Source organism: Ruditapes philippinarum, unplaced genomic scaffold (genome assembly GCF_026571515.1).
Source record: "Ruditapes philippinarum isolate M1 unplaced genomic scaffold, ASM2657151v2 ctg6658_1_1_1_1, whole genome shotgun sequence".
In the NCBI taxonomy this organism is placed as follows: Eukaryota; Metazoa; Mollusca; class Bivalvia; order Venerida; family Veneridae; genus Ruditapes; species Ruditapes philippinarum.
The window spans coordinates 26,843-42,142 of record NW_026853266.1 but is presented as its reverse complement, the minus strand read 5'-3'; the positions used below and the strand labels follow the sequence as shown (position 1 = coordinate 42,142).

The following is a 15,300-nucleotide window of genomic DNA, read 5'->3' as shown; positions in this document are numbered from 1 at the left end:
CGACCAGAAATAAAAGTGCACACCATGTGCACTTCTAGTGCACTAGACCAAATGACCGGACAGGGTAAAGTCATATATTGATGAACTATTGTAAGAATATTTTTAACTTTTGAGATGTATTCATTCATAATATGAAAAATAGTTTTGAATAATCAGTTTGGATATTGCATGCTAAATGTTTTTTAATATTGGTTAGCAATATGTTTATTATATGAACGTAAATATCTTATACAAAAGTACAGTCTTTAAACTGTGGTCGGTCTTTAAACTAAAATTGGCCTCAAAGTTGTTTTTGAAAATCGTTTAATTACGCATGTTTACATATCGGAAACAAGAATGCGCAGTTAAATGGAAAATGTTATAATTGCTATTGATCTGAATTTATTTTTGAGATGTAATTATTTAATGACCCATGATCTCCTCCAAATCGATGGCCTATGCAAATAATGTTAAGATTGACTTGGCAAACAAGAGCAGCGCTACAAAAAAATTGTAAGATCGTATCGTTCATTATTGTATAATGATAATAACATAACGAGTTTGCCCAATGATTATGCTATTGAATTGTGATACAAATGGTTTATTTAGGTAACGAATTATGAAATATTGACATATAGGTCAAATACCCTTTTTTTTGCTTTTATTTGGCAGAAAAGCCCGCAATATAGTCATGAGAAATATATTAATGTAGCACAGGCACTTTTTATAAAGAAAATTACTGATGATGATGATGATGATGATGATAATGATGGCAGCAGCAATAATATAATAATAATAATACATAATACATGTAATAATAATAATAATAATAATAATAATAATAATAATAATAATAATGATAATGATGTTGATGATGATGATGATGATGATGATGATGATGATGATGATAATAATGATGATGATGATGATAATAAGGAGAAGAAGACGAAGACAAAGGGAGAGAAGTAGAAAAGAAGAAGTAGACGATTGAAAAGAAGAAAAGAAAAGAAATAAGAAAGAAGGAGAATATAAGCAGATGATGAAAGAAAAGAAAGAGGAAGAAATTAAATGAGGAGGAGGAAGAAGAAGAAAATGTTGCAGATTTAAAACTGACAATACGCTGAGGCTCTCGGATATCAAGCTGCCTGCAAAGGATTGTGGTCGCTCTTAGTTTGCCAAGTGTTATAAAAGGAGCAAGGACAAATAATTGATATTGTACGCCTAATCGCTCAACCCAACAAAATACATTCTGGAAATGTAAACCATGAGCAAAGTGTGTACTAACAAAATACCACATTTCATACCACTCTCATATATGGGATCAAGGTTTTTAACTTGCAGACATAGAAAGATATAATACTTCGTCACGGTATATTGGAAGGTCAGTTTTTGCATTTTGATATTGAAATCCCTTAAAGTTTGAATTGGCTGTGCCGAATTAAAAACTGGAAATCTATTACACATTTTCTGCAGGTGAATGATTAGCAATTTCAACATCAATGGAGATACTTAAAAAATCTTTAAACCTGATTGAACCAACAAGTTTATTACCGACCTCATTGATTTGTCTGCGGTCCTTTTTTCGTATCATTGTTATTTTCTCCATGCGCGCCTCAAAGAATACAGATTTTTATTTATTGGAGACAATGCAAGAATATATATTTAGTTTGATCTTTGTCAACATTTGTATCTGCTTGTTCGCAAACATTTGATACCATTTATTTAGGCACCTCGTACATAGAAGTCTTTGTTTATCAACTATTGAGCGTTAACACACGCTGATAAAAACGGCGATATCTGTAGCTAGCTACTTAACAACTTCTGTATATTTGTTAAACTTGATTTACATTGCTTTAAACGTGTTCAACCAATTATACTCCGTTTTAAGGCTTCAAGATGAATAGAAACGTATAGTCTTGCTTGTTAAAGTTTGTCTAAATAAAAAAGGTTTAAATCTGTTAGTATTTGTATGTGGAATTAGGAACTGTGAAAAGATTTTTGAAATGCGGGTAAGTATTTAGTTTTATATAAATCTTAGAAGGAAAACAATTTAAATATACTTTTCCAATTTGTTAACGCATTCATGTTTTTTCTTCTTCTCATATTACGAATATTGGAAAAAAATAACACTTTAATATTAAAAGTTTATCGTAATTCGTTTTAAATAGACTGTGAAACTTAATAGACTGGAATATAGGATATTTAAAGCAAAAGCAACAATAAAATCGTTTTTTTCTTATTCTATTTTTATTTTTTTAATAAATTATGGAAGTCATGAAACAATGATTGGTTATTTTATTAATAGTGTGTAGATTATCGAGGCAGAGTAGTTCTTTAAAAAGCCCAACAATGCTGAGTGAAAAGAGCAGCCCGAGGGCCGGCGAGGCTCCAAGGGTACCAATTTCCCTCGAGGGCGAGAGGCGCAAGGCCATGAAACTTATTTTTCGGATGGAGAAAAATTCAGAACATTTTAGAGAGAAGTGGTTACTGGATGTGACTGATGAAAATACGGATGAGTGGGTAGAGTATATCAATCTGGTGAAGAACAAAAGCAACAAGCAATACAGAAATTATAAAGACTTCGAGAAAGAGCTTATAAAGTTGAAAAATGACCAAGGATATCTTGGAAGCAGAACGGCTACAATTTCTCAACTCCAGACAGTGTGTGAGCGCGCAAAGGCGTTCGAAGACATTTATGACTTGAATTACCAACGCATTGACGATGCTTTGAAACATTACATGGGTAAATATTGTCACAGCTTTGTTGCAGAGCTGGAAGATTTGGACGTGGAGTGTGTTAGGGAATATGAGAACGCTATTAATGAATGGCAAGCTGAAATACGTGGTTGCCTAGATGACGCGGAGAAAGCTATGTGTAACATAAATGAAATGTTTGACATTTCGTTCTCGGAGTACGTGTCATCCTACGCGCATGCTGTTCGCGCAATGCACATGGTATTAGATTCCTTTCTCTGCGTGAGTGATCCATTCAGGAGTTGGGTTACGGCCGACGAGGGATATGTAACTAAAATAAGAATTGAAATCGGATATTTACAACGGCAAAAAGCAGTGATTACTGAAGCGGCGAGAAAGAATAGTTTCAGGATACAAGAAACCAAAGCAAAAGGGCTTCAGACAAGTTTTAAGAATAAAAAGCTGGATGAAAAGGTGAAAGGAACAGTTTTTAACAGACAATTCTGCCGCAAGAGGGAGTTCTCTGTTGTTGACAAAATTGAAATGACCGAAAACATCCTCCATGAGAAAAACTTAGAGCTTGATGAAGCGGCGACGAAACTTCTCTCACGGCCGCTGCACACTTTGGTACGAGAACCGTCAGACGGGATGAAGGACAAGACAGCAAGGCTTCAACACGAGGTGAATAGAATAGAGAAACAGTTGAATCAAATGAAACGCGGGAAACGTGAACTGAGAGAGACGAGGTACAACCTGCAGAAAGAGTACCATAAACTAAAGGTAAATTTTCTTTTCTAGTTTTATAGACCAATAGTATCTTACCTTTGTACAAGAGGATGTATGTTTATGTATTTTTCGCAGCGAGCGTTATGATATTATGATTTGTGAAAAAGGGTATAATTTACAGATTCATGATGGACTATTGAATATTTTTTGCTAAATGTATAAAAACCAGATCGGTCGTTCTACATAGATCGATTGCTCTACACAGGAGGTCGCTAGTATCAGTATTAATGCACTTAGGAATAACTTCACTCCGAATTTTTTTTAACAAAGAAAAATACACTCGACACATTTTTCATATGTCTATTTCGGTCTAAACTTTTTTTATCTATATCTCAGTATGAACTTTTGTCTAACTGCACGGAAACCATTTTTAAAGTACCGTATTCAGCTGAATACAAAAACCGGCATATATAAAGGAGCTTTTCACTATTTAAAGGCATTCTTTGTTTAACTGATTCTATTTTTTTATTTTGTTTAGTTATAATGCAAGTAATGTATTATATTGACGATGCAGTGTAGGGATATTAGACGGCAAGTGTTTAAGGTATTAATAAACCACTAGCCCCTCATTTAAGGGCGCTGACGACCCACACTGCAGTAGGTTTGAATCCCACCGGCGGCTTTGGATTCTTTCATGTGAGGAAGCTATTCAGCTAGTTTAGAGTCGTCATATGACTTCTACAGTGTCAATATGACTTAATACCCAACCTAAAAATGATCTATTAAAATGATTTAGAACTGTAGAAATATTGAATAGGTCGTGGCGTGTATCAAAATATGATTATAAAATATAAACTTCGGAAGCCCGACTCGACCAATGTAAGAGTTAAGTTAATTATACAAAAATCGTCATTTTTAATTATTCCACAAAATTTGCCTGTTTTCTTTTCCCTTTTTTTGTCAATGTTTAATCAAGGTTAAAACGTTCATATTTCAAGTGTCACTTGAAACTTCCTTGTTTACATTATTTATATTGTAAACTAAAATAATGAAAAGAATCTTACAAAATATTTTTAACCGTTAACTCATTTTTGAAAAAGAATCTATAAAAGGAGCACGCTCCTAAATTCACACTGATTTTTCTTGTTTCTATTTTTGAAAGAAAGAGAATGTGTGTGAAGATTAAATATGGTATGAGGAGAAACATGAATAAATATAAATAGGCTCTTGCGTTTGAAATCAACAAAAAGGACATAAATGTGTGAAAACATAATTTACCGGCGTAGGAATATGATGATAAAATAACTACATTTACTCAAAATTTGCATTTATTATGTAAAGCTTTACATCAAATGGATTGAGAATATACCCTGACCTGTAGGAATATGATGATAAAATAACTACATTTAGTCAAAATTTGCATTTATTATGTAAAGCTTTACATCAAATGGATTGAGAATATACCCTGACCTTAATTAGTGCAGTAACGGGTGCACTCCTATTAAAAAGACTCTTTTTTTTTAATTATAAAAGACCTAAGTGCAGAAACGGGTTTCCCATTAAATTATTTAAGTAGTAAGACCAGTACATCTCAATCACCACTGAGGTCAAAGAGCCTAAAAACACAAAATTTTAGATACATCTATTTGTTGCACTTAAAACGGAAAAAAATACTCTTAAGAAAATAAAGAAATATATTTAGATTTAAATATAAAATCGATTTGTGTGATATTAGGTAAAAATGTTTAAATGCTTTTCCTTTTAAGTCATTTTTCACAATAAAAATGTTCATTCTCTAAAAACGAAGTGGTCGAATGATTAAAAATTTTGCGCCCCTACCTTTGTCAAATTATATGCAAGCCGAGAAAAAAGTCGAGGAAAAAAAACAAGTCGGTGGGAAAAAAGAATGAAAAAAGAAACTTAGAGGAATCCTTTTAATATCCAAATATATTTTTATAAAGCTTTATTTTGTTCTTACTTTGTTAACGTATATAAGTCATGATTTCCTTTCCTATTATCATTCTCAAAATCATTTATTCCATATGTAAAAAACCAACTACACCAATTTTCATTCCCGTGGACGAGTGGACTTAAACCAGAAGGTTTTACTGTACCTTTTTAAGATAGTTATACGTCTAAGTTTATAAAGTTTAATTTTATTAACAAAAGGGGGCCCGCCGGGTTTTCGGGTTTCGGGGGGGGGGATGACAGGGCATCTTTTAATTTACCAAAAAGGGCAAACCTCTACTTTTGAATTTTAAAATCTTTTTTGGGACCAAAATTGAATGTAATATTTCTTTTGCGTGTTTTGAAACCGTCTACCGATTTGTTATAAAGGATTAGATTAAAAAATTTATTATTAATTTTTTGGGAAACTTTAATATTTTTTTTGACTTTTTTATTGATAAAAAAAAGGGAAACCCGGAGATTTAAAAATTTAAAAACGAAAAGGGTTTTCCCAAAATGCCCCAAATATCTTTTAAAAAAGGGGCTTTTATTAAAAATTTATAAAAACCTGAAAAGAACTTTTAAAAGGGGGTGACGAACGGGCATTCGTTGATAGGGTTTTTTTTATTACAAAACTTTAAAAAAAGGGCATATGTTTTTTTTGTTTTTTGGTTAAAAAAAAGAAATTTTAAAAATTAAAAATTTAAAATTTACTACCACAAAAAAAAATATCCGGAAAAAACAAAAGGGAATTGCCACGGGTTTTAAAAAATCGGCAAAAAAAACCGCGGGAAATTTGGGTACGGGGGGTTTGTTATTTTAAAATTTAAAAAAAATTTCCGACCCCCGGGTAAATAGGGCATAGCGGGGGGGTTGTGGAGTTCGAGCGAAAACAAAGGTTTGTTTCGAGCACCGATTCGAGAAAAAATGAGTTTTTGGAGACGATCCTAGTTCGAGGAAACGACATTATCTGTGGTTTCAAATGCGACAATAAGCCCCACAATGCGAATGCAATAAGAGAGGAAGGATGTTAGTTTTACATACGGCTTCTATTATAATCGGCAATATAAACTTCGCGGGATGAAAATGGGTTTATTGGAACTAGTAAAATGTCAAAACCCCTCTGGAATATGCGCAACCATTTGCACCGCGCGCCTGCAAGACATTGTTTCACGCGATGGGGATAAAAAATAACTAAATCATCGATGAGAATCTTTTTAATCTATCCACACGTGGGTATTCGAACCTTTGGCAGTTTTAAGAGATTAATGGGAAGTTGTTATAGTTTAAGTACGATTTATTCTAAATCGATATTTTGAAGATTCTAGTGGACGCATTGTGTACCCTTTTAAAAGCCGTTGAAAGATAACGAGTAGGGATATTTAAAGGTGAATTGAATACAAGTAGCCTTAGTGTAATGATATATAATCATTTAAGTGTTTTCATACAAAACAAATGTATTAAACATTTTATAATGAAATCGATCACGAAAAGATTTAAAAAAGGGGGGATGAATAATACCTCAAACGTGTTTTAAAGACCCAACAAGACTTAATAAATTTAGATCTTTTCTCCTGTTATAGTACATTTTAGTTGGGCTAATAAAATATTTTAAAATATTCAACCTATTTCGGGCAAAGAAAACAAGAGGCAATATTTTACCTTATGTGTGTATAAGCGCAACAAAAGAAGCAAACATTTAATTATTTGCTTTCTGGTGTTAAGAAAATGCATACAATGGAGCTTTAATTTCGGAATGACAATGGTCTAAATACTTTTAAAAGCAGCCTGCCTCCAGATTGATGCAAATTTTCATGAACATTTTGAAAATGTATTTAAAAGTAAGATATTGTTAATTGGAAAAAGACACTAATTTACACTTTGCAAACGGCGCTTACAATCCACGTAAATTACCAAAAAGTCATGATAATATGCATAAATAGCCCTAACTGCGTTAGTAACGCGGTAGAAATATGGTGATAAATACTTCAAAGTCACTCATTAATCGCGCATAACACGTACTGATTTTTTTTTATCAAAATCTTGGTACATTGTACTCAAGGTTGATCTTCTTGAAACATTTTGACTTATCTGGAGGCATGCAGCTTTAATAGCGATTTATAATATTCAATTTTAATTTTATTTCTATAGGGAACATACGAGTCCAGTATAAAGCAAGCCCGACATCAGGCAGAAATTTTTAATGACCAGAAGCAACGGGTTCGAAAAACAGAGGAGGACCTCAAAATTGTAGACAGAAAAATAAAGGCTCTTAAACGTATAATTTATGTGAAGAATCACCCAGCAACGGTCAAGAAAATATTCTTTGACGGCTACGTTCCTGGCGAGAAAATTGACTTTAGAGGTAAGAAGAACTTTGTAAAACGATTTTTGACTGGTTAACGTGATTGCAGTACTTTGATTATGCCATATTGTTGCGTTGCAGACGAGAATGTAATTTGGTTGAATTATTGTAATTTGATGCTTATCTGAACCTAATATCACTTTATTTGTATGATGAACTTTGTATCATCTTTGATTATCTCTAATTAGAACAGTTCATTGCTACAATAAGGGTACAATAAGGGTTGAAGTATAAAATGAATGACAATAAGCAGCCAGGTTCGAGTGCACGGATATGATCATGTCCGAAGTTATCATGTCATGGGGATTATGTTATATGTAATTGTCATAATGTGTGATTATGCCATACATGCACGTAATCATGTCATCGGCCATCATGTTGGTAATTGTGTCATAAGTGATAATGTCAAACATAAATGTGGTCATGTCATTGGTCATCATGTAGGTGATAATGCCATAAGTGATAATGTCAAATATGAATGTGATCATGTCATTGGTCATCATATAATGTCATAAGTGATAATGTCATAGGTGAAAATTTCATACTTGACACCGTGTCATAATTCATTATGTCCAAAGGGACCATGAAAAATGGTGATCATGTCATATTAGTAGGTTATTGTTTCATATATGGTTATCATGTCATAGGTGATTATTTCATACATAATCATGTCATGTGTTATCATATAACAGGTCATAATGTCATAGAGGATTATTTCATACATGGTCATGGCATGGGTAAAATTGGGTTATCATACAAAAGGTGATCATAGTGATCAAATCATGTTTGACTTTGTCGTGGGTGATTATTTTTGTCCAAATTAAAATAAATTTACGACGATGTTGAATTAAAATTTTATTTTTCAGCATTTATATACATGTTTGTATGTTACTAACATTTTATTTATTTCACATTTTTCTCGTGTATTTCTACGTCAACAGGAAGGATGTGTAAATTCAAATTCATGAGCATACATGAACCCCCAGGTAGTAAGCCCGTGCCTCCTAATATTACTTTCTTCTGATATTACACACTTCTTTACGTTTGAGCAGACGGAAAATAGTGGGGTTTTTTGTTGTTGTTTATTTAATTGGGCTCAGAAGATAGAATGAAAATTTGATCATTGTATTTCATATTTGAAAGTTTTGAATTTGAACATTTTATGTTTGAAACTGTATAAAACATCAAATGTCTATCCGACGATTAAGTTCCATTTACGTAATTTCAAAGTAAAACGTGTGTTGATAAAGTATTTTTATTGATTTGATACAACAATTATATTAAGATGGTAAATATGATACAAATAAGTTATTTTTTATGTCTAGTAACAAAGTAAAGGAATGTATAATATCAGTATATACACAGTAGTTCACCATTTCTAGAAAGTTTCCATCAACTTGACATTCTTCTCCAATTTCAGCATGTTAAATTTTTTCGTTATTAAAATTTAATTAAGTGTATATTGATTGTTTTCTCTAGAGAAATATGATACCTATTTGTACTTTTGGGAGGAAATTTAGTTGTGAATGTCATGTAATTAATTAGGTATCTAATTGAGACCATGAAATATTTTTGAATTTCAAATCGAAAGATAATAATAATAATAATAATAATAATGATGATGATAATGATGATGATGATGATGATGATGATGATGATGATGATGATGCTTAATTAATATGACTTCGAGTTCTGAACACCTCGTCGATTATCAATATAATCAGTAAAGCGAAGTTTGACGAAAAAAGCCGAAAGTTACGGAGAAAAATTTAGTGGACGGAGATTTGTCTTGTTGATGGAAACTGACTCTGTAAATCTACTTCTAGACACAAACCAATACTATTTCTAGCTTTTATATTACAACATTTCTCACTATTATAGTATGCATGGTTTTCTCCTTTATTTGTAGATCCGATATTCATTCATTTTTAAATACAAAATATTTTATACAAATACGAGTATGAAATTATAAAATTGATATTCACATAGAGAGTTAATATAGAGTTTCTTGATTTTTTTCTAATGGGACTCTTCGTGGCACAGGGCTTAATTTCACTTGTCCCTAATTGCTTAGTGATCTCGAAGTTTGTTAGGGGATATCATTTTTTTCAAGGTACTAACGGTCGACTAGTGTTTCCACCTAGGCACCATCATAAGGGGCACTTGAGTTCTTCCTGTACCTGCAATGTGTGAAAATTGCTATATCATGACATTTAAAGAACCATTGGGAATTAATCTGAAACCATATTGGTTACATCAATAAAATATCAGTCACTAAGATGCTTAAATATTGCATCAAAGAAATTACCGTTTTATTTATTGTTTTATGTATATCTATATGTACCTCGAAATATTTCATATGCAAATACATGTTCAGCTCCTTATACAGTGAAACCTCTGAATTACGGAACTTCTGAAATCCGGAAACTGATGAAATCCGAACAATTTTAAGAGTCCCAAAATTTCTCCTTCTGTTTTCTATGTTAGTCATATATCTAAATTCCGAAACTTCTAAATTCTGAATTCCGAACGATTTCTGGTAAAATTTGGGTTAAAACAATTAAATTTTACTTTAGAAAAAAAAAACAAAAACAAAAAAAAACCCAAAAAAGCGGAAATTGAGAAGGGTGTGAACCCATGGGTGTCCGGTTTTCAGAGGTTATACTGTATATCTATCTAATATTGCATGTTACTTGGTGATATCGGTTATATATTATACAAATATGGACTTTTTAGCTGTTGAATATGATGTGATATGTACTGAAAAAATTAATATTGACCGAGGCGATAGCCGAGGTCAATATTAATTTTTCAGTACATATCACATCATATTCAACAGCTAAAAAGTACATATATGTTTTATTATATAATTTATAAATAGCTTTTATATGGCTTATCACATCTGCCATTGCATATGATGGAAATCATTATTTTTCAGCTTGTCTACTGTTTCCATAATTTGGCCCTTTCTATTGGCATGCTGATCCCTATTGTTCTTAAAAATGCAAAACAGTAACTAATATAGACTCATTTGACTCTTATGTACACCCAACTCAATGTTTTTTCAGAATAATAACAACAAACTTGGCATGACGTCACGTCAAAGTCTTGCTTCTTTTAGGGATTTCCAGAAAATCTATTTTTAGAAGAAAAACCGGTGAATATACTCTGAAAATCTATTTTTAGGAAAAAAACAGTGAATATACTCTGATATTGACCTGTTATTTTTTACAAAAATTTGCTTGTTAGCCAATCAGGGAAAGGCATTTCAAAGCTATTTATAGATTATATAATAATCTCTATTAGTTTCCCTGTTATATAACCGTTACTCTCTACTAATTTAACCAGTTGTAAACCTTATTTGCAGCATGTTTCCGTTTACATCATTACATTTCTTTAGGTTCATATAGACCGCGGTTTAATACATGTGATTTTACTCTTTATTAAATTTCTACTTTTTCTTATGTTGATCAAATTATACTACTGAGGGCAAAAATCCAGAATTAAAGCTTAAACAGAAGAAAAAATAATAAAAATAGTTTCAAAATTTCATGCTTATTTCAAATAGACCAAGTGTTTGAAATACGTTTTTACAGATAAAACAGTTAGTCTCCTTGCATATATTAGGTATTTATTTTGAGCTTATAATGTATGTATATAAAACATTCCTCTCTAAAGATAAACAATGGAATTAGTCATAGGAAATCTAATAAAACCTTGAGAAACTATGATTTTTGTGTAAGTAGATAACAAATAGATCCACAGATTGATTTTTCGTGACGCCCAAACTGATACAAAGGTATGCAGTAAGTAAAATTTATTGTTTGAACAAAATGAATATTTGCAAAGGATTTCCACCGCGCTTGATTTGACAAATAAAGTACACATCGACTTGTCATCAAATGTAACCAAAGACAATATGATTTAGAGTTTTATTCCAAGTTACATTAGATCAAATGTTTACATTGATATTTATTTAGTTTTAGTATGGATTGTTTCGTGGTTTTTAATGTGTTTTTGATTTGATTATAAAAACCGCTATTCTATGGGCTTCCGTAGCTACATGGCTATTTTTGTTAGATGTTATAAAGTCAAATAGGCAATTTGAAGGTCATTTAACGAATTTCTAGTTTAATGGATGGAGACCGACGACGTGTAATCTTCCATTATCAGACTTGAGTGGCTACGTGAGTAAAACAACCAACAATCCATCAGCTGGCTTGATAGCTTTTTAAAAATCAAAGCACTGGCGGGATTCGAACCAACAGCAAAGACGGATGATTTGTTTAAAGATAGTAAACAACTCAGTCACAGAGACCTTAAGCATCGTAGGTTTGAGTTCCGTCAGAAAATGTGATGAGGGGGCTACTTATTTACCTTGAGGAAGGGCGGTTGTTCTTACCAAGAACCTTCCCGTGCTTTAAAGTTGCTCACAGCTAGATGAGAATACATTCTTTCACAAAATCAAACTTTATTTTAGCGTTTAAAGACACGTACAAAAATTAAAATGTATGTTCGGCTTTAATTGTTTGTGCAAAATATAGCTGAAATTATTTGTAAGTAAGAATGCTAAAATTGCGTTGAGTATCCGAAAATGATTTTTTGATTGTTGTTTGCTGTTGTTGTTGTTTGTTTTTGTTCTTTCTTAATCACCTGATTCGACATTATTTTAATATTTTTCTTTATAATTCGTCGAAATATCCTCCAAACTTCATTTTAGTCGGCTGTTTTCATTCACACTTCATTTTGCATGTTAGACAGTGGTAAGAAAGACAAGAGCAAGAGAAAAAGCCTTCATATAAGAGGTTAAACATTAGATGAAATTTAGATAAAATATCTTAAAGCCAGGGACTGAACCAAAACTGACCATGAAGTCCATATTTTATAAGTTTTAGCGTTATTTAGAGCTCATTTTAGTCTGGTTGAGAGATTGCCTTAACTTCAGCATCTTTTGTTTAGGAAAAAGACAAGCCAAAAACTATCGCATACATTTTCATTAAATTGCACACTGACACGATAGCTGCAAGATTTTAAATTTAAGACTAAATCATTATTTAGAGGCATAAATTTGAACCAAACAACATCTACTTATGTTTGTGTTTTTTTTCTCTAATATTAAAATGAATTATTAACTAAATTGTATTTCATTTTTTACAGATACGTTAAGAGAAGCTATAGATGTGGCTGCGCAAGGAGTTGGTAAAGATTGGGATAAGATGTATCAGAAACTTCCCTTCAACCCTCCTAGAAACCCTTTACTCCGCTCACAAGATCTTGAACGTAAGTCTTCCGAAAATAGGCGTTAAAGCACAACGCCTCCAGATTCTTGCTAATTTTGAAAATGCATTTAAAAGTAAAATATTGGGAAGTGAACAAAGAAAGTTATTTACACATTGCAGACGGCACTTACAATCCACGTAAATTACAAAATAAGAGGTCAAAATATGCAAAACCAGCTCTTACCGCATTTGTCACGCAGTAGAAATATAATGACAAATATTGCAAAATCAGTCATTAATCGCACATAACGTAAATCATTACAAAGATCTTAAATCTTTTTACTTTTCTTAAACTCTTAGATCACTTATCTCAAGTTTGAATATTTCGTCTCATGCAGCTTTAAACATAAGTTTGAAAAAGTCTTTCAATTAGAGGTTTGCGTATCACACTTGTTTGTGAATTTTACAGTGTGTAAAAAATGCAGTTCGAATGTTTTCACTGCAACTCTGGCCTATAGAAATAACCGATCGTTACTTAGGTATCATTTGCAACATCAAGTTAAAGTACTATATCACTCACTTGCACAGAATACGTAGGACTAGTATCTGGCTACGTTACTTTTTCACTTACCACAAATTAATAGAAATCTTTGAAATAACAACTGGTTAAATGGTCTATATACCATATACTTATTTAGAAATAATGATTGGTTGGAACACTTCATTTTCATTAGGTAAAACTTTGTTTTTTTTTAAATTGAATATTATCTCTTTTGCTTTTAGTGTTGGACATGGATTTTAAGAGTGTTCACCCTCCATCGGAACAGATGGCTCTGCGTTCATTGGACAAATGGACATCTCTCAGCAAAGTGACGTCAGTTAACGCGCTCGTGCGTACTTTAAAAACAATAAAGATGTTGCTAAAAGAATCGAGAAAAAGTGGTAACAGTTGTAAATTAGGGTAGAATTTTAACTAACTTTCCAAAGATATACGTTTATACAAATATTTATTTATTTATTTATTTATTCTCGTCAGTTTTTAATACAAACAGTGGCATTTAGACGTCTGATACACGTATCTAGACGTCATTTACGGTGTCCATGACTGATTTTCTTTCATCGAGAGCTTTTCACGATGAATTGCGAGATTGTGATTATATCCTCACCAGTTTTGGAAGGTGATAAGTTGCCTTCTTTTCTTACATTTGCCTAAGGGCAAAATATGCATACGCTTAAACAATAAAGTTAAGTGGAAGTTACTTCCCATTATCAGTACAAAAGCGAAGTGTGAGTGTAACCTCGGATGAAGGCATGAATGTGGAAATCGAAAATCATTTACCACGACTCCACTTGGACCTGTTTACCTACTTCCCTCTCACGTCCCCAAGGAATTGGTTCTTCAAGTGAGAGCTAAAAAGTGTTTAAAAACCAAAACTTCAAAAGACGCCTTCCATCAGTACTTTAAATACATCGATATTTCATAGAATCTCACGTCTTCCAATTTTACAAAATAATTATGTACGCAAATTGACTACAAAAGAACTGTTTGTAATCGTTTTATTCATTTTAACACAACTACGCAATGAAAAATCATAATTATATGTGTAAACATAACATTTTACCTGTATTAAGTTATCAACGGTCATATGCATGGTGGACGCCTGGCAAGTAGAAAATCACACAAATGGATCTAATAATTGTTGATTCTTCAATCGAAGGTGGTCTTCAAACGTTACTTTTCATTACTTTTAATATGCATATCTGTTCAATAATGACAGAAAATAACAACTTTATTTTGTGATGGTAACACATTACGATGTAAACAAACGTATACCAATGGTTTATAACATTTTTAACAATCGTTTATTAAACAAACTGGTCAAGTTGACCAAAATCTTTGTCTGGTTATGGAAATAATTCATGTTGTTTGCAAATAAAGAAATGCATGACATTTGTTACAATATATCTTAACTTTTTATTTGTTACAATACATTTGAATTTTATTCAGTCACTGTGGTCTTTCGTTAATCAAATGCCGAGAGTCATTACAGAAAATTGTATAATTGGTGCGTGTGTGTACAATAATCATTTTATACAACTCATTTCGAAGAGCGGTTACAAGTTATTTTGTGTTTTGGTACAAATGTGTGAAACAATTGTTCCAAAGTCCAAACACTTCAACTGGTCTTTGAACTGCTATATTTTCTAAATCCTCTTTTAATTGCGACCCCTACGGGGGGGGGCGCCTTTCTTGTGGAACTGTGTGACTGGATGTTGTCAGAGACTTGAATATTTCTCTTCTGTTTTTTCGTATTATATATCTTATTGACAACATCACTCGTGCAAAAATGGATTTCTTGAATGCATTGA

The 15,300-nt window shown here is 32.2% G+C and overlaps 1 protein-coding gene across 2 annotated transcripts; it reads left to right on the top strand.

Annotated features, from left to right (window-relative positions):
• The first annotated feature begins 1,723 nt into the window (after positions 1 to 1,723).
• LOC132736327 (uncharacterized) lies at positions 1,724 to 14,893 on the top strand. Of its 2 annotated transcripts, XM_060723437.1 has the most exons (6): positions 1,724 to 1,988; positions 2,285 to 3,453; positions 7,498 to 7,711; positions 8,653 to 8,697; positions 12,869 to 12,991; positions 13,714 to 14,893. In XM_060723437.1, exons 2-6 carry the CDS (start codon positions 2,329 to 2,331, stop codon positions 13,893 to 13,895), a joined length of 1,689 nt encoding a protein of 562 aa, XP_060579420.1. In that variant the 5' UTR covers positions 1,724 to 1,988; positions 2,285 to 2,328; the 3' UTR covers positions 13,896 to 14,893. The 2 variants fall into 2 exon arrangements, with proteins under 2 accessions (XP_060579420.1, XP_060579421.1); XM_060723438.1 differs by lacking the exon at positions 8,653 to 8,697 and having other exon boundaries at positions 1,725 to 1,988.
• The last annotated feature ends 407 nt before the right edge of the window (positions 14,894 to 15,300 follow it).